The sequence below is a fragment of the Salvelinus sp. IW2-2015 genome, linkage group LG1, assembly GCF_002910315.2.
Source record: "Salvelinus sp. IW2-2015 linkage group LG1, ASM291031v2, whole genome shotgun sequence".
NCBI lineage: Eukaryota > Metazoa > Chordata > Actinopteri > Salmoniformes > Salmonidae > Salvelinus > Salvelinus sp. IW2-2015.
Window position 1 is genome coordinate 8,403,792 of NC_036838.1, and position 19,664 is coordinate 8,423,455.

General features: G+C 39.4%; 1 protein-coding gene across 1 annotated transcript in view; it reads right to left on the reverse strand.

Moving 5' to 3' along the window:
• Positions 1 to 14,919, reverse strand: part of LOC111960492 (complement C3-like) — a 50,431-nt gene extending 35,512 nt beyond the window's left edge. The window contains exons 1-14 of the mRNA XM_023982500.2: positions 14,750 to 14,919; positions 12,731 to 12,926; positions 10,581 to 10,749; positions 9,853 to 9,923; positions 7,669 to 7,757; positions 7,498 to 7,580; positions 4,275 to 4,362; positions 4,010 to 4,112; positions 3,724 to 3,844; positions 3,508 to 3,623; positions 3,162 to 3,314; positions 2,862 to 3,071; positions 1,430 to 1,624; positions 1,039 to 1,194 (exon numbers count right to left, since the gene is read on the reverse strand). Of these exons, the coding sequence (XP_023838268.2) occupies positions 1,039 to 1,194; positions 1,430 to 1,624; positions 2,862 to 3,071; positions 3,162 to 3,314; positions 3,508 to 3,623; positions 3,724 to 3,844; positions 4,010 to 4,112; positions 4,275 to 4,362; positions 7,498 to 7,580; positions 7,669 to 7,757; positions 9,853 to 9,923; positions 10,581 to 10,749; positions 12,731 to 12,926; positions 14,750 to 14,823 (1,824 nt within the window). The 5' untranslated portion in view covers positions 14,824 to 14,919. The remainder of the gene's footprint in view (positions 1 to 1,038; positions 1,195 to 1,429; positions 1,625 to 2,861; positions 3,072 to 3,161; positions 3,315 to 3,507; positions 3,624 to 3,723; positions 3,845 to 4,009; positions 4,113 to 4,274; positions 4,363 to 7,497; positions 7,581 to 7,668; positions 7,758 to 9,852; positions 9,924 to 10,580; positions 10,750 to 12,730; positions 12,927 to 14,749) is intronic.
• Between the last annotated feature and the right edge of the window lie 4,745 nt (positions 14,920 to 19,664).

Below are 19,664 nucleotides of genomic sequence, written 5' to 3' on the forward strand. Positions count from 1 at the left end.
AATGTGGAAAAAGTCAAGGGGTCTGAATACCTTCCGAATGCACTGTACCCACATGGCTTTTTTTTAAACCACGTCACTTTTTTTATAGCCACATGAAATACGTTCCGTGGGGTCTGAAATTATTGACACCATTGATAAAGATTAGCAACAATGACTGTATAAAATAATAAATCAACTATTGTACACTCCAAAATTGGGAAATTCTATTATTTTATTCTAATACATTTCTCTGAGAAAGAGATATTGTTTAACAAGTAATTTATTTATTCTAAAAAAGGGTAGGTGTCARAATTACTGACACCCCTAAAGATTCTTATAAATAAAGTTTTGTCAAWTTTTTTTGCATTTGGTCGCATATTGCTAGTACACAATGACTACATCAAGCTTGCATTTGCAGTTCCAATAACAGGGGAGGTCAGCATGTCTTGAGGAGTATCATCTTGGACCATCTCATCATCATTATTCACGATTCATTCAGGACTGTCCATAATCATGGTGGCATCCACATTAATGTAGACGTGTTTAAAAACACATTTTATTCTAAAAGGACACAATACACTATTTACCATTCATTTCTATTGGGCACAAAATATTCTGAAACACAACCAAAAAGAACTGCAAATGCATCCAACAAGTGTGTAGAGTCACAAGCTTGATGTAGTCATTGCGTGCTAGGTATATGGGACCAAATACTAAACTTTTAATGACTTTATTTATAAGAATATTTAGGGGTGTCAATATTTTTTAACCCTACCTTATTTTTTGTAGTTGTTAAACAAAATCTCTTTCTCTGAGCAATTGTATTAGTATAAAATAATATAATTTCCCAATTTTTTGGGACATGCAATAGAACTCAGTATTTCTTTTATACAGTCGTTATTGCGCATCTTTTTCAAGCATGTCAATCATTTCCGGACCCCACTGTAGGTATGGACTAACATCAATAAATAAACAACTATGGACAATTTAGATGAGAAGACTCAGAGTCTTATTAATTAGGTGGCAGAAGTAGGGTAAGTTCAGTCTGCAGTTCTTCACCTTCGTCTGAGTAAGTCGGTTTTTGTCATTCAAGATGTAGACCCCATTATCCACGGCCACAAGTCCCACCCTGGCCTCTGAATCACCAATGACAGACAGGGTGACTTCTTCCCCAGGTGCATGACCGCCACTGGGACTGACAGCCTCCACTTTTAGCTGTGGGACACAGACGGAGGTAATGTTTGAGAAGTCTTGAATGCAATACCTCACATAGAAATACTAACACAGCAAGGCAACAGTTTTAAGAGGGGGAGATGGGCAAATGGGTATAACAGTAGAAAGGTTGGACACAGGGATTGAACCCCGATTTCCGGTGGAGAGTGGTAGATGTGACTAGAGCCGAGTGTAACCACTAGACGATGGGTTCTGTACAGTGAGGCAACAGTCTTACCGATCCCATGCACGTATCCTTGACGTCGACCCACACAGAGTCAGACACAACCTCTTTCTGGCCCACGTGGTAATATGCCACAATCCGGAAGGAGGGGATCATATCCTTGTTCACCGTCAGAGAATGTGTCACCAGTCCTTGTCCCTTCCTCCACTCTAACCTTTTGGAGGAAATGAGATGTCCTTTGCTCAAGATCTGTGAACACAAAGACTTGTCAGTATTCATCTCTATGGGGAGGACAAACTGGCACTAACTAGAAAAGAGTGCCAGCCAGTGATGGGTGGAGTCAGAGAGTTCCTGGTTTAAGTAAAGAACAGAGTGGGAGGCCTCGATGCACAACTGAGCAAGAGGGCAAGTACATTAGAGTGTCTAGTCCTCAACTGGCAGCTTCAATAAATAGTACCCGCAAAACAGCAGTCTCAATGTCAACAGTGAAGAGGCGACTCTAGGGTGTTGGCCTTCTTGGCAGAGTTGCAAAGAAAAAGCCAAATCTCAGACTGGCCAATAAAAATAACACAGACACTGGATAGAGGAACTCTGCCTAGAAGGCCAGCGTCCCGGAGTTGCCTCTTCACTGTTGACGTTGAGACTGGTGTTTTGCAGGTGCTATTTATTGAAGCTGCCAGTTGAGGACTTGTGAGGCGTCTGTTTCTCAAACTAGACACTCTAATGTACTTGTCCTCTTGCTCAGTTGTGCACCGGGGCCTCCCACTCCTCTTTCTATTCTGGTTAGAGTCAGTTTGCGCTGTTCTGTGAAGGGAATTGTACACAGCGTTGCACGAGATCTTCAGTTTCTTGGCAGTTTCTCGCATGGAATAGCCTTCATTTCTCAGAACAAGAATAGACTGACGAGTTTCAGAAGAAAGGTCTTTGTTTCTGGCCATTTTAAGCCTGTTATCGAACCCACAAATGCTGATGCTCCAGATGCTCAACTAGTCTAAAGAAGGCCACATTTTTTGCTTCTTTATTCAGATCAACAGTTTTCAGCTGTGCTAACATAATTGCAAAAGGGTTTTCTAGTGATCAATTAGCCTTTTGAAATGATTAACTTGGATTAGTTAATACAATGTGCCAATGGAACACAGGAGTGATGGTTGCTGATAATGGGCCTCTGTATGCCTATGTAGATATTCCAATAAAATCRGGCATTTCCAGCTACAAAAGTAATTTACAACATTAACAATGTCTACACTGTATTTCTGATCAATTTGATGTTATTTTAATGGACCAAAAATGTGATTTTCTTTCAAAAACAAGGACATTTCTAAGTGACCCCAAACATTTGAACGGTAGTGTATATATCTATTTTTCTTTTTTTACATACCACACGATACACACCATGCAGCATTTTTACCCTGTAATGTTGCCAACCAATGCATCACAGCTTGGTCAAATGCACAAGTCTAAGTGATTAAAGTTGACTGGTACACACCAGGTAGGTTATCTCATGTTTGTCATGTTGGGCCGCAGGACTGCTGCCGAGGCTTATGTCTATTTTGAGTCGATCTTCGATTTTGACCTCTGCAGAATGGATGTTTATGTGAATGTAGTTCTGTGAGTTGTCTTTTGATTTATAGGGCTTGRCAGTCATCGTCTGTGTGCCCTGCCTGTCATCTCCAAGTACATTGACGTTKGTCTTCACCTGTGTCGAAATAGAGCAACAAAATTAATGACTACAAGGTGTCAACACTTCTTGACACAATTAAAAAACAAGTTTGGGTTTTGAACTTGCCATGATGGTCAGCTCAGCAGTGCCCACATCCGTGTTAATTGTCATTTTGGCAATACCATTGTCATGTGTCCTCCCCTGCTCTGTTTTGTCGTTGTGTAAAGCCTCCACATCGATACCTTTGGCTGGAGAATCATCTGGATTGGTCACATACACCTAATGGTACAAATTGAAAGTGGTACAATTAGACCAATAGGTGGGAAAGACAGTGCAAGCCCAATATACCATACTACCCCTGGACCACAGTTACTTGGTTGGTTTCCATGGTTAAAATAACTAGGCAACACTTTGGAATAGCATAGTAATTGAGTTCATGTAGAACACAGTGATTGAATGTTCTTAAATGTACCGAGATGTCATAAGGCATTCCTGGTTTGAAGTACGGCGGGGTCTTCTTGAAGTGAATGCTATACGGTGACTTGACAATGAAGATTCCCTTTTTCTCTGCTTTCACCATCTCACTCCCTGAGGGATAAAACCAACAMCTTCCCTGTTTTGAGACTGAACACAAACGCACACTTCATAAGATGCAAARGTATGCACGTACCACAGACACTCTACTTACCTGTGTCTGTTAACACATTGACTGATATGTARAGGGATTTCTGCAAAAGGTTATTGATGTCTGGGAAAGTTTCTTTAATGTGCTGTATCTTCAGAACCGCTTTGCCCACTCCTTCAATAAGCTGCATTCGTAAGAAACAAAGCAAAGATGCCTGTCTGTCAGACTTCTTGTGATATTATAGCTAGAGAGCTCATCAAACATAGACTACCCATGGTGAATGTTTGTGAATACCTATATGTGTACCGAATTATCCAAATAAACTCCCGCCCATATTACATGCACAAACCTCCWCTCTCYGGAGAGAGCTGGGAAAACTCGTCCTGCCATCTTCTTGGATCACCCCGAACACCACAAAACCCGATCCTGTCACAGGCTTCCCAAACAGGTACCTTCAAAACCAAACCATACAGCAATACCACCACAGAGAATTAGGGGGGAGGGTATAGAGGAGTACTGTAAATGAGATATTTTTTTTAGTAGCAGTTCTAGTTACTAGTTACCATGGAAATAACAACAATAAATATAKTTTGACATTCTACAATGGCTCCAACCTGGCATCAATGTTGACCGATAGCTCATCATCATCAACGTAGAAGAAGGACTTGCTCACTGTCAATTTGACTTCAAAGCTGGGTAGAACTAGATAGGAARAATTAATATCCTGAACTAAAACATAAATGCAACATGTAAAGTGTTGGTCTCATGTTTCATGAGCTGAAATCAAAGATCCTCAACATTTTGTTAACACACAAAGTGTACTTCTCAAAAATGTGGTGCAAAAATGTGTTTACATCCCTGTTAGTGAGCATTTTTCTCCTTTGCCAAGACAATGCATCCACCTGACAGGTGTGGCACATCAAGAAGCTTGTTTTGGGGACAATAAAAGGTAACTCTAAAATGTGCAGTTTTGTCACAGAACACAATGCTTTGAGGGAGCGTTGCACTGTAGGAATGAGAGATGAAACTGGGGGTTTSCTGAAGAATTTCTGCACAAACTGTCAGAAACCGTCTCAGGGAAAATCATCTGCGTTCTAATCCTCACCAGGGTACTAACCTGATTGCAGTTCGGCGTCGTAACCGACTTCAGTGGGCAAATGCTCGATTCAACTGTACTGGGTAGATGGCAGACAGCGTGTATGGCGTCATGTGGGCGAGCGGTATGCTGATGTCAACGTTGTGAACAAATTGCCCAACCCAAAGTGCAGTGGCGTTATGGTATGGGTAGACATAAGCTACGGACAACGAATGCAATTGCATCTTAGCGATTGCATTTTGAACGCACAGAGATACCGTGACGAGATCCTGAGGCCCATTGTTGTGCCATTCATCCGCCACCATCAACTCATGTTTCAGCATGATAATGCATGGCCCCATGTCTCAAGTGTCTTTACACAATTCCTGGAAGCTGAAAATGTGCCAGTTCTTCCATGGCCTGCATACTCACCATCGGTTTTCTAATCCACACCCCTACCTTTTTTTTAAGGTATCTGTGACCAACAGATGCATATCTGCATTCCCAGTCATGTGAAATCCATAGATTAGGGACTGATGAATATATTTTTAGTCTGTACCTCTCTTTTGTATCGGCCRAGATTTCTAAAGATTGGAAAGCTTCCGTAGTCATCCCCCTCTTCAAAGGGGGTGACACTCTAGACCCAAACTGTTACAGACCAATATCCATCCTGCCCTGCCTTTCTAAAGTCTTCGAAAGCCAAGTTAACAAACAAATCACTGATAATTTATATGCAATCCGGTTTCCGAGCTGGTCACGGGTGCACCTCAGCCACACTCAAGGTCCTAAACGATATCATAACCACCATCGATAAAAGACAGTACTGTGCAGCCGTCTTCATCGACCTGGCCAAGGCTTTTCGACTCTGTCAATCACCGTATTCTTAACGGCAGACTCAACAGCCTTGGTTTCTCAAATGACTGCCTCGCCTGGTTCATCAACTACTTCTCAGATAGAGTTCAGTGTGTCAAATCGGAGGGACTGTTGTCCGGACCTCTGGCAGTCTCTATGGGGGTACCACAGGGTTCAATTCTCGGGCCGACTCTTTTCTCTCTATATATCAACGATGTCGCTGTGGCTGCAGGTGATTCCTTGATCCAGCTCTACGCAGACGACACCATTCTGTATACATCTGGCCCTTCTTTGGACACTGTGTTAACAACCTCCAAACGAGCTTCAATGCCATACAACACTCCACTTCCGTGGCCTCCAACTGCTCCTAAACGCTAGTAAAACTAAATGCATGCTCTTCAACCGATTGCTACCCGCACCTGCCCGTCTGACTAGCATCACTACTCTGGATGGTTCTGACTTAGAATATGTGGACAACTACAAATACCTAGGTGTCTGGTTAGACTGTAAACTATCCTTCCAGACTCACATAAAGCATCTCCAATCCAAAATGAAATCTAGAATCTGCTTCCTATTTCGCAACAAAGCCTCCTTCACTCACGCTGCCAAACATACCCTCATAAAACTGACTATCCTACCGATCCTCAACTTCGGCGATGTCATTTACAAAATAGCCTCCAACACTCTAATCAGCTAACTGGATACAGTCTATGACAGTGCCATTTGTTTTGTAACCAAAGCCCCATATACCACCCACCACTGCGACCTGTATGCTGTCGTCGGCTGGCCCTCGCTACATATTCGTTGCCAGACCCACTGGCTCCAGGTCATCTATAAGTCTTTGCTAGGTAAAGCTCTGCCTTATCTCAGCTCACTGGTCACAATAACACCACCCACCCGTAGCACGCTCTCCAGCAGTTATATCTCACTGGTCATCCCCAAAGCCAACACCTCCTTTGGCCGCCTTTCCTTCCAGTTCTCTGCTGCCAATGACTGGAACGAATTGCAAAAATCGCTGAAGTTGGAGACTTATATCTCCCTCACTAACTTTAAGCATCAGCTATCTGAGCAGCTTACCGATCGCTGCAGCTGTACACAGCCCATCTGTAAATAGCCCAGCCAACTACCTACCTCATTCCCATATTGTTTTTCTTTACTTTTTTTGCTCTTTTGCACACCAGTATTTCTACTTGTACATCATCATATGCACATATATCACTCCAGTGTTAATTTGCTAAATTGTAATTACTTCGCTACTATGGCCTATTTMTTGCCTTACCTCCTTACSCCATTTGCACACACTGTATATAGATTTTTCTATGGTGTTATTGACTGTACTTTTGTTTATCCCACGTGTAACTCTGTGTTGTTGTTTTTTGTCGCACTGCTTTGCTTTATCTTGGCCAGGTCGCAGTTGTCAATGAGAACTTGTTCTCAACTGGCCTACCTGGTTACATAAAGGTGAAATAAAAAATWAAAATAAAAATTAAATTGACTGATTTCCTTACATGAATTGTAACTCTGTAAAAWCTTTTACATTGTTTGCTAGTTGCGTTTATATTTTTGTTTAGTTCATTTAGTTTATATAGGCGCTATTTATTATATACAAACACTCCAAATCCTAGACTAGCCAGGACTGTTCTTAAAGGGCAATTCCACCACCACTTTCTTTTTATTGAAAACGGTGCATTTCTAGGTTTTATTGAAAAAWATATATAAACTAAAATGTTCTACATAATGGCATCATTAGAGATTAAAACATCTTGTCTTTTTAACCACAGATTATATAAATGTGCCATTTTTACATATGTAGACTGTTACAGTATGGTTCTGGAGATAATGAATATGAGGTTGAAAAGTGGTGGAATTGTCCTTTAATTAAAGACTACCCAAATGAATACCCTTCTTACCATATTCTTTCACCTCGAAATCTGCAGTGAAGTTCTTATGTGGGGTATTCTTGAAGTTGGCCACCACTTTCCAGTTTCCATAGCTATATTAAGAGAGAATGAGAGCAGAAGGCTCACAGGCAAAAGTTTTCCTGATAAGTGTGTTAGGATGATTGAATAACAAAAACAAACCTGGTGATCTCTGGGACAGGGAAGGCTTCAGATTTCATTCCATTTTGTGGTTTGTAATTTTTCTGCATTAAGGTGATTCCATCAGGATTCTATAAGTAAACAATATACAGTCGGAAGTTTACATACACTTAGGTTGGAGTAATTAAAACTCGTTTTTCAACCACTCCAAAAATGTCTTGTTCAACAAACTATAGTTTTGGCAAGTCGGTTAGGACATCTACTTTGTGCATGACACAAGTAATTTTTCCAGCAATTGTTTACAGACAGATTATTTCACTTATAATTCAATGTATCACAATTCCAGTGGGTCAGAAGTTTGCATACACTAAGTTGACTGTGCCTATAAACAGCTTGGAAAATTCCAGAAATTTATGTCATGGCTTTAGAAGCTTCTGATAGGCAAATTGACATCATTTGAGTCAATTGGAGGTAGTCCTGTGGATGTATTTCAAGGCCTACCTTTAAACTCAGTGCCTCTTTGCTTGACATCATGGGAAAATCAAAAGAAATCAGCCAAGACCTCATTAAAAAAATTGTAGACCTCCACAAGTCTGGTTCATCCTTGGGAGCAATTTCCAAATGCTTGAAGGTACCACGTTCAAACAATAGTACGCAAGTATAAACACCATAGGACCACGCAGCCGTCATACCGCTCAGGAAGGAGACGCGTTCTGTCTCCTAGAGATGAACGTACTTTGGTACGAAAAGTGCAAATCAATCTCAGAACAACAGCAAAGSACCTTGTGAAGATGCTGGAGGAAACAGGTACAAAAGTATCTATATCCACAGTAAAACAAGTCCTATAATCTACATAACCTGAAAGGCCGCTCAGCAAGGAAGAAGCCACTGCTCCAAAACCACCATAAAAAAAGCCAGACTACAGTTTGCAACTGCACATGGGGACAAAGATTGTACTTTTTGGAGAAATGTCCTCTGGTCCTCTGGTCTGATGAAAGATGAAGATGAAGATCTGATGAAGATCTGTTTGGCCATAATGACCATCATTATGTTAGGAGGAAAAAGGGGCAAGSTTGCAAGTCGAAGAACACCATCCCAACCGTGAAGCACACCATCCCAACCGTGAAGCAAGGGGGTGGCAGCATGATGTTGTGGGGTTGCTTTGCTGCAGGAGAGACTGGTGCACTTAGTGGTTAGAGTGGTTAGCCTAGTGGTTAGAGTGTTGTACTAGTAACCGAAAGGTTGCAAGATCGAATCCCCGAGCCGACAAGGTAACTATCTGTCGTTCTGCCCCTGAACAAGGCAGTTAACCCACTGTTCCTAGGCCATCATTGAAAATAAGAATTTGTTCTTAACTGACTTGCCTAGTTAAATAAAGGTAAAATTAAAAAATTAAAAAWTTAAAAACGTCACAAAATAGGTGGCATCATGAGGCAGGAAAATGATGTGGCTATATTGAAGCAACGTCTCAAGACTTTAGTCATGAAGTTAAAGCTTGGTTGCAAATGGGTCTTCCAAATGGACAATGACCCCAAGCATACTACCAAAGTTGGGGCAAAATGGCTTAAGGACAACAAAGTCAAGGTATTGGAGTGGCCATCACAAAGCCCTGACTTCAATCCCATAGAAAATTTGTGGGTAGAACTGAAAAAGCGTGTGTGAGCAAGGAGGCCTACAAACCTGACTCAGTTACACCAGCTCTGTCAGGAGGAATGGGCCAAAATTCACCCAACTTATTGTGGGAAGCTTGTGGAAGGCTACCCGAAACGTTTGACCCAAGTTAAACAATTTAAAGGCAATGCTACCAAATACTAATTGAGTGTATGTAAACCTCTGACCCACTGGGAATGTGATGAAAGAAATAAAAGCTGAAATAAATCATTCTCTCTACTATTATTCTGACATTTCACATTCTTAAAATAAAGTGGTGATCCTAACTGACTTAAGACAGGGAATTTTTACTCTGATTAAATGTCAGGAATTGGGAAAAACAGAGTTTAAATGTATTTGGCTAAGATGTATGTAAACTTCCGACTTTAACTGTACATGATATGTGAAAGAATACATGGACTGATCACAGATAATTAATCTGTTGCTACTCAAGATTGACAGTAGTAAACATTAGTAATGCCAGAAAATACCTATTTTGTCAACTGGCCATATGCATCAACCATGACTAAGGAAGCATTCTCAATGCTGTTTCATTTTTTTATAAGGACAACTTACCATAATTTCCACATTGATGATATCTGTTACAGGCTCTAGACCGGTGTTTAAGGCAAAGACTCTGTAATACACTAAGAATGCAGTTTAAGATGTTAGGTTCATATAGTGTAACACCGTTTTATCTGTGGATTAATTAGAGTAACACAATTTTGACTCTGGGTCAAAATCACCCCAATGTTCATCTCCCAGCTAGCTAGATACCTCATTTGCACATGCTGTATATAGATTTTTCTACTGTATTATTGATTGTATGTTTGTTTATTCCATGTGTAACTCTGTGTTGTTGTATGTGTCAAACTGCTTTGCTTTATCTTGGCCAGGTCGCAGTTGCAAATGAGAACTTGTTCTCAACTAGCCTACATGGTTAAATAAAGGTGAAATWAAAAATAAATTAAAAAAGATAAATGTCCATTAATGTTTCATGTGACTTTCGACCTGACCCCAAATTAATCAAACTGATTCACAGGGGTAGACTGGCCTTCTGGCATTTCGGGCAAATGACAGATGGGGCGGTCCATTTTTACCCCAGTGGGCCTGTCTAACTAGTTTTTTTTATCTGGCGAATATTGGGGGCCCCAAGAAAGAAACATGGTAGCCTCAAGTTTAAAAAAATGGTCCGGTTCGTTAGAAATAATAGGGTCGATTTCTGGTTACAGTCCGCCCCTGAGCAGAGGTGATTGCCGAGCAATGCTAATTCGAAGGCTTTAGGTCAGTGGGCTCAGCCATACCTTTACTTTCTGGCGTGTAAATGGTTTTGTCCGTTTGTACAAATATGTAGCCGGTTTGAAAGGAGACCAGGACTACTTTTTCAAGACTGTGGCCTGGGAACTCAGCTTGCAGGTACACATACTGGTTCACTGTGTAGTCCTCATCAAAGAAGTCAGGTCCCTCCAAGATCTGACAAGTTTGAGAAAACAGAAGTGATGAGGATTTTTTTGTGCGAAGTACACGACCACAGGTAAAATACTGAAATTAATATCTTACATGAAGTGATCTCAGATACAGTGCCTTCATATCCTTTGACTTATTCCACATTTTGTAATACAGCCTGAATTCAAAATGGATTAACAAAAAAAAATATCACCCATCTACACCCCATTATGACAAAGTGAAAAAATGTTTTTAGACATTTTCGCAAATGTATTGAAAATTAAATGCAGAAATATCTCATTGACATAAGTATTTACAATCTTGAGTCAATACTTTCCAGGAGCACATTTGGCAACGATTACAGCTGTAAGTCTTTCAGGGTAAGTCTCTAAGAGCTTTCCACACCTGGATTGTGCGACATTTGCCCATTATAATTTTCAAAATTCTTCAAGCTCTGTCAAATTGGTTGTTGATCATTGCTAGACAAGTATTTTCAAGTAGATTTAAGTCAGAACTGTAACTTGGCCACTCAGGAACATTCACTGTCTTCCTGGTACTGTACGCAACTCCGGTGTATAGTTGGCCTTGTGTTTTAGGTTATTTTCCTGCTGAAAGGTGAATTTGTCTCCCAGAGTCTGGTGGAAAGCTGGCTGAACCATGTTTTCCTCTAGGATTTTGCCTGTGCTTAGCTCCATTCCATAATTTTTTAAATCCTGAAACACTCCCCAGTCCTTACAAGCATACCCATAACATGATGCAGCCACCACTATAATTGAAAATATGGAGAGTGGTACTCGGTAATGTGTTGTATTGGATTTGCCCCAAACACAACACTTTGTATTCAGGACACCTTAAAGGCTGCTACCCTCTATACATAGACTTGAAATCACTGGCCACTTCAATAATGGAACACTAGTCACTTTAATTATGTTTACATATTTTTGCTATACTCATCTCATATGTATAAACTGTATTCTATTCTACTGTATTTTAGTCCATGCCCCTCCGACATTACACGTCCTAATATCTATATTTCTTAATTCCATTATTTTACTTTTAGATTTGTGTGCATTGTGTGTATTGTTGTGAACTTTTTTATATTACTGCACTGTTGGAGCTATAAACACAAGCATTTCGCTACACCTGCAATAACATCTGCTAAATATGTGTATGTGACCAATAAAATTCCATTTGATTTGATTGCTATGCCACATTTTTTTGCAGTGCCTTGTTGAAAACAGGATGCATGTTTTGGAATATTTTTTTATTTTGTCCAGGCTTTCTTCTTTCACTCTGTCAATTAGGTTAGTATTGTGGATGAACTACAATGTTGTTGATGCATCCTCAGTTTTCTCCCATCACAGCCATTAAACTCTTTTTTAAAGTCACCATTGGCCTCCTGGTGAAATCACTGAGCGGTTTCCTTCCTATTCGGCAACTATGTTAGGAAGGACGCCTGTATCTTTTTAGTGACTGGGTGTATTGATAGACCATCCAAAGTGTAAGTAGTAACTTCACCATGCTCAAAGAGACATTCAATGTCTGCTTCTTTTCGAGCCATTGGAAAACCTCATTGGTCTTTGTGGTTGAATCTGTATTTGAAATGCACTGCTCGACTGAGGGACCTTACAGATAATTGTATGTGTGGGGTACAGAGATGAGGAAGTCATTCAAAATCATTTTAAACAGTTTTATTGCACACATGGTGAGTGCATACAATGTATTATGTGAGTAATACATGCACGTTTACTCCTGAACTTATATAGGCTTGTCATAACAAAGGGATTGAATACTTATTGACTCAGGACATTTCAGCTTTTCAGTTTTGAATTTGTAAAAAAAAAAATACATTATGGGGTATTGTGTGTGGACCAGTGACAAAAATCTAAATATAATCAATTTTAATTCACTCTGTAACACAACAAAATGTGGAAAAGGTCAAGGGGTGTGAATACTTTGAAGCCACTGTACATTTAATTTAGGTAAGGAAACATATATAAAGACTTACGTTAACGTCCATAAGTGCCTGGTATTTGTTAACTAAATTCAGGGACACACTTGTAGATGCGAGCAGTTTATCTTTTGCAGGGAAGTTCTTCACCGTGAGTTTGACATTGAAATCACCCCCTGAGTAATCTTGAGCTTCAACAAAGACCCTCTCCATGCTACCCACCCGTAGAGGGTTAGGAGCAGACATGACATACCTGCAGTGGTTAAGAGAGGAGAAAGGAAGAGGAAAAATATGGAGGGTGGAAGATTGATTTGTACTTGACTAAGGCCGGGATTTAATTCAAGGCACGTCACACTATAACAGACTTTAAAGGTAATTTACAGTTGAGCTGACATGCGCAGCATTTACCATGAATGTGATCTCCGTGAATGTTGGAGAAAATGCCTTTAAAAGGCATATTGTTGGCTGTCTAGTGCACTCAATCCCGGCCTAGACCTTTTTGTTATGGAATGACTGACATCTGATCCGTGTGTGTGTACTTGCATCTGTTTGCATATGTATTTATTGGGCATATGTCTGCAGAAACATGCTGTGTTTGGAGCAGCATAATAATCCTTTTTAGTTCCCATTTCTCACGCCATTCATAAAGTATAGCAAAATACTGTAATCTGCAGAGACCATCATTGTGTGTCAGAAATGTATTACCCCTGAACAAGGTTCTAGTAGGCTTATGTAGAAATTAGAATTGTGCAATAACAGAGCATAAGATATCTATGTTACACTGAATGGATTTGTTAATTAGTTAAATTATTGTTATTAAATGTTATATTCCAATGTTATTTAATATTATTAGTTATATTCCTATTCCAATATTATATTTCAATAAAAAAAATGTTTTTAATGAATTATAAACAACTATTGAAAACCTTCTTAACATCAAGTTGTAAAATCCCGATCTTCCTATTTGACTTAAAAGGTGAACAATCCCTTTCAGCATTCCCCCCCTCCTTTTTTATAATATATTGTACTTTTTGGTGTAATCGCAGGGGATCAACATTCAACTGGTGTGTCATAACATTATGGTACCCGCAGTGACCATGCAAACAAAACATGAATAAATCCACAAAGCATGCACAGTAACTGGTAAACAATAAATTGTATGGCGCTAGCCACGTATCATCCACAGTGTAAAAATCATCAACTAAAAAATAATCACGACAGCTGTGATGGAAACTATACATTTCGGTACAATTTTATAAATGCAGACAGATAATTTGTTTGTTTGACATGTCATCTTTTTGTGTCTGTAAAATTAATTATGCGAGAATATCTGTGGAAACTCCTTTATGCACAAATATTGATATAATAACCATCATATCGAGCTACATTTGTGAGTCACACGATGATATGGTGTGTGGTCCTCCCACTACGATCTGGGAAACCATTCAGTTTATTAGGCTACAGATTCAATTATGAAGTTATGATGAACTTCACAGGGTGGTTAAAAGTGCACAGTGATCTTGATACTTCTTTCCAATAAATATTGAGGGTCTTATTCTGGTAATATGCTGATCGATGCTTGACTGCCGTTTGACAAATACAAATATTCTCTCTCGCTCTTATCCATAATAATCTCATCTACTAGATTAGCCTACCCACACTGTATCTGCGAGCGGTTGGCTAGAGCGCATTTGCCAAGATCAGAGTAGGCACATTTGCTATTTAACGCAAGTTGGAAATGCGATGGAAACACATTGAACTTCTGTGTGTAATGCACTACGTCATTATTGTTATTGTTGTTATTATTATCGTCATTGTAATGCACTACATCATTACACACAGATATTTATCCACAACTAGTCAATTTTATCCGCAACAAATCCGTAATGTTGCCAATTGGATGGAAACCTAGCTATTAATACTACAATTTTTAGAAGTACTACTTATTATTTATCAATGTTTCTATGATAAGTTTACCCTGACAATTCTTGGAATGATGGCTGATGAATTGCCTTTACAATTGTGGGACCAAATGTTGTACCACGTTGAAAACTATCTTATTTATGATGTACTCACAGCACTTCACCCTTGGACAGCATAGGGAGAGACAGAGCCACAGCGGCCAGCAACACCAGCTCCACCCGCATCATGTGAGTCTGATTCAAATCCAAATTAAATTGCTGCACCCAGGCTCAAGCTTTTATCGTTGCATTTTCCTGACCGTAACTGCTCTTGACCCTCCACATTGGGACGGGTGCCAGACAACATGCTCACCCTCCCTCCCTGTATTTGTTCTTAGCAGAATTGGGAATTCCCAGGACAGCGAGATACAAGACACCCCTTAAATCCTACTTCTGCCACCTAATTAATGAGACTCCTCTTAACTGTGTGTAATTCTTTATTTATTGCTGTTAAGTCTATACCTATGCATGTCAGTGCTTAAGATGGCATGTGGGTATCTTAAAAAAACGAGAACTTGGGAAACCGGTTGGCTAGATAAATTAAATGAATGTGTGAAGGAGTTCAACTGAGAGACTCTTTAATGAAAAACAATAGGCTAAGTAGGTTTCTGATAGATGCAAAATTTCTGTTTCTACTTAACTTTGACCAAATAGATGTTTGAGCCATTCTTGCCCACCAATAACTGGTACATTTTTTATGATTTAGCTGATGTGTGTGTGGGTTACTGATTGATCATTTCAATGACATTTCCTGGCAGCTTTTCTCTCTCTCTGCAAACAGTGTTTGTTATGTAATGGGCAAATGGAAATACCCCCAATCTTTTTCAGATAACCCTACCCAAGGTACAACAAAATACAAATGTTTTTTCACATCCCTAATGTCTCCCATTTATGTAAGGGAACACCCCCCTGAAATGGACAAAATAGAATGGGAAGTCTTTGGCACCATCCAAAACATATACACGATGGACAATACCACTCAATTCGGCCGCGTTTCATCCAAAGTTGATTGCAAATGTCATATGGCAAATGCCAATTGTAACACTCCAAAAATCCTATAGATGGCTTTACCGTAACTTTTCATATTGCAAATGTAACACAAGTCAAGACCCAAGAGTAACATTTTGAAATTTTTAACATTTTTGCAAAAACTTATCAACCCCTTAACCTGTTTGGGCTATAGGGGGCGTATTGGAAAAACTGGAAAATATGCGCAAATTTTCAAACGGCCTTTTAATCAATTTCTGCTCTTACAATATGCATATTGTTAATAGKATTGGATAGAAAAGAGTCTCAAGTTTCTAAAAMCGTTTTAATTTTTTCTCTGAGTGGAACACAAGTCCTTTGGCAGCACTTTCCCCGACCAGGAAGTAAAATGCAAGATGTTTATGCTCGCTTCAACGCTCTGCCTATACATGGTCATGCCACTTAATGACCCGAAACACACCTCGTACGCCTTCCTCTGGGTGTCAGAAGTACGTCAGAGGAGAAATCATGCGTTTATCTTGTTCTGACGTGAAATAGACCTATTTCTTTGACGTGACCGTCAATTTCAGGAAGTCAGAAGGCGTGCGACTTGGGAGAGATCATGTTTTGTTTTGCTGCCGTTTCGGATGTGAACTATCTCCAGCTCGATTTGATTTGATAAATGAGACCATGTCATCGTAATGTATGTTTTTTCAATATAGTTTAATCAGATTATTTGAATTTTTTCGGGAGTTTTGCCGTGTTCCGTAATGTTTCTTTTGTTTACGTTGGAGAGTTCCGTGCCACTCGACGAGTACCCATGCTAAATGAAGATGGAAAGTTGCCATTCTGAAGGGATTGAACGACTCTTCTGGACTAAGGACAACTTGATCAACATTCTGATGAAAGATCGCCAAAGTAAGACCAAATTTATAATGTTATTTCATATATCTGTCGTGCATGTCAAACTGGTCGCGCGCGCCCAAGTGTGTCTGTCTGGCGTGGCTATGCTAATTTAGCGCTACATTTAGTTTTTCGATGTAAAAACATTTAATAAATCGGAATATATTGTCTGGAATCACAAGAATCCTGTTTTTTCATTGCTGCACAGTATGTTTTCTCAGAATGTTTTATGAGGAGTAATTAGGTATTTGATGTTGGTGTCTGTAATGTTATGGCTGCTTTCTGATTGTAGCTGAAATGTAATTTATGATTATAACCATAAATATACACATTTTTCAAAAAAAAAAAATGCTATACAATAAATATGTTATCAGACTGTGATCTTATGAAGTTGTTTCTTGGTTAGTGGCTATATATATCTTCATTTGGTCGAATTAGTGATAGCTAGTGACGGAGTAAAAAACTGATGCAGTTAGAAAAGTGCTCTCTTTTGCTGACGTGGTTAGCTAATAGATTTACATATTTTGTCTTCCCTGTAAAACATTTTAAAAATCGAACATGGTGGTTAGATTCACAAGATGTCTGCCTTTCATATGCTGTATTGGACTTGTTAATGTGTAAAAGTTAAATATTTWAAAAAAAAGTTTTTTTTGAATTTGCCGCTCTGCCTTTTCAGTGGAATGTGGGAGGAGTGGCGCTAGCGGCACCCCTGGCCCCAAAAGGTTAAAAAAGTGCTTTCTAGACCGTTTTTCGAAATTGTTTCGATTTTTATGTCAATTACACATGTATAAGAACTGTATGAACAAACTTTTGTCAAATTTTATTATCATAATTTTTTTTGAAATGTTTACTTGTACATACGGCATATGTTTTGTGCATTTGCAATATGATATCATAGGAAGTCAAAAGTCAAACATATGAAAACATTTGAAAAAACGTATCACCCCCTTTAAAAAAGTGCTTTCTGTACCGTTTTCGAAATTCTTTCGATTTTTATGTCAATTTCACATGTATAAGAACTGTATGAACATACTTTTGTCATATTTTATTATTATCATTTTTTTTGTACTTGTCCATAAGGACAATATGATTTCATAGGAAGTCAAAAGTCGAAAATAACATAAAAAATAAAAAAAAGGCCAAAATGAAGCATTTAAAACCGTATTGAAAATCGTGCATGGTAACCCAAAACATGAAACATAGAATATTTTCGAGAAGAAAAAACATAGAATATTTTCGAGAAGAAAAAACAGAATATTTTTTGACTTTTTTGAAAACCTCCATAAATCACTCAGGCCAGCACCCATTGATTTGGGGCCGTAGTATAAAACATGAAACATAGCCAAAAAATGTACTGTGCATTTGCAATGTGTTTCAATGTGTTTCAATTACCCATTACCAATTACTGTGCATTTGCAATATGTTTCAATATGTTTCAATTACCATCACGAATTTGACATGCTCAAAAATACTGCAGAAATGTAAAATTGACTGGCCTGATGAACTCGGGATGGCCGGGCAGTGATAGTGGTTCCTCTCCATCGCTCGTTGTGTTGATTTCATCATGTGCATTTGGTGATGTTTTTCACTGTTGAAACATATTGCAAATGCACGTTACATTTGCAATATGATTCAACGGTGAAAAACATCACATCATATTGCAAATGTAACGTGCATTTGCAATATGTTTCAATGGGCATATACCATCACGAATTTGATGTGCTCAAAAATACTGCAGGAATGCGAAATTGACTGGGCCGATGAACTCGGGATGGTCGGGCAGTGATTCTGGTTCCTCTCCATCGCTCGTTGGTGTTGATTTCAGAATGTCATACCATCAGACACCACACCCACTTTTTCCAACACGTTTAGAAGCCAACTATCACATATTTCAGAGCAGGCCCAAAATTCACAGCGCCTTCTATTTAAACCATAATAAAACAAATAATACGTAGTTATGTTCTAGCTGCGGGTCCAGTTCTGACATTATGTGTAGCCCTATGTGAGGCGACCTCGAATCCCAAGTTTCGGCTCAATAGGTCATTCGGTGCCCGAGCAAGACCTTAATTGGTGCTGAAAATCCATTTTTTTCCATGCCTTGCTACGGGGTGCTTGAATGAGCTGTCAGACAGAAACGTTGGGTCCGTCTCTATGGGCCGAGCCGGTTTCAATGCACCTAGTCTTGCGACTCTGGGACTTTTCTAACTGTCGCCATTTTCGTAATGGTCAAAATGAATTGAAGTCATTGCAAATGTACGAGGCTGTTAATCGGTCTGAGAACATTCTAGAGCCACATAACTCACCGTGCACTATCGACCTGAGCTCTAGAACAGGTTTCTAAAGTTTCAGAACTCTAGGTCTGACGGTTCTTTAAAAGTTCAAACAAAAGTAACTATTGCAGGCACTGTCTGTCTCTACCAACGGAGATGCCCCAATTGACCGTAGCTCGCTCGGTCTGAGCGCAGCGACGATGACAAGAAGAAGGACCCAAATGAACCTTGACCTCAATTTCAAGTTTTTTGCTTTTGGGAGACAGAGAGAGAACCGTCAAGGTTAGAAGCACAATTTGACCTCAGGAACGTTCATAAGGTCCTCCCGATCTGTGCAAGCCTAACCATGACCGTGTGGCATTAACCCTTAAACAGTTAAAAGAAGGTGTTTACATCAAACAGTTTACAATGACATCTCTCCCCATAGGAACCATTGCCTGCACCCTAAATTCAACCTGAAGCCTATGTGGGTTATGAATGTCTTATGAACCTGTCTTCGATGACAATCCATCAGGCCACTATTAGGTCTACCTGTGTTGATTCTAAGCTTCCTGGAGCAACCGGAAGTTATTAAAATCACCCTAAAAGTGTTTTTCCATAACAAACCAGCATTTTGTGATATATAGTGCATTCAACCCTGTGTAAATCAGTCAGTTCTTAACGTATAGACTTAAAACTCAGGATTCTGTAAAAGCATACCCCGATCAGGATATGTATTTACTTATAGCTTCCTGTGCCAACCGGAAGTGCCTTAAAATGGGGTCATAGGTGCTGTTTCGAAGGGTTAAAAAAGTCAGATCTTTCCAAAACTTTAAATGTGTGATTATGCAACCCTCATGAATTGTAAATCAGTAATTTTCTCCAACAGATGTCAAAGAAAAGCTCTCACAC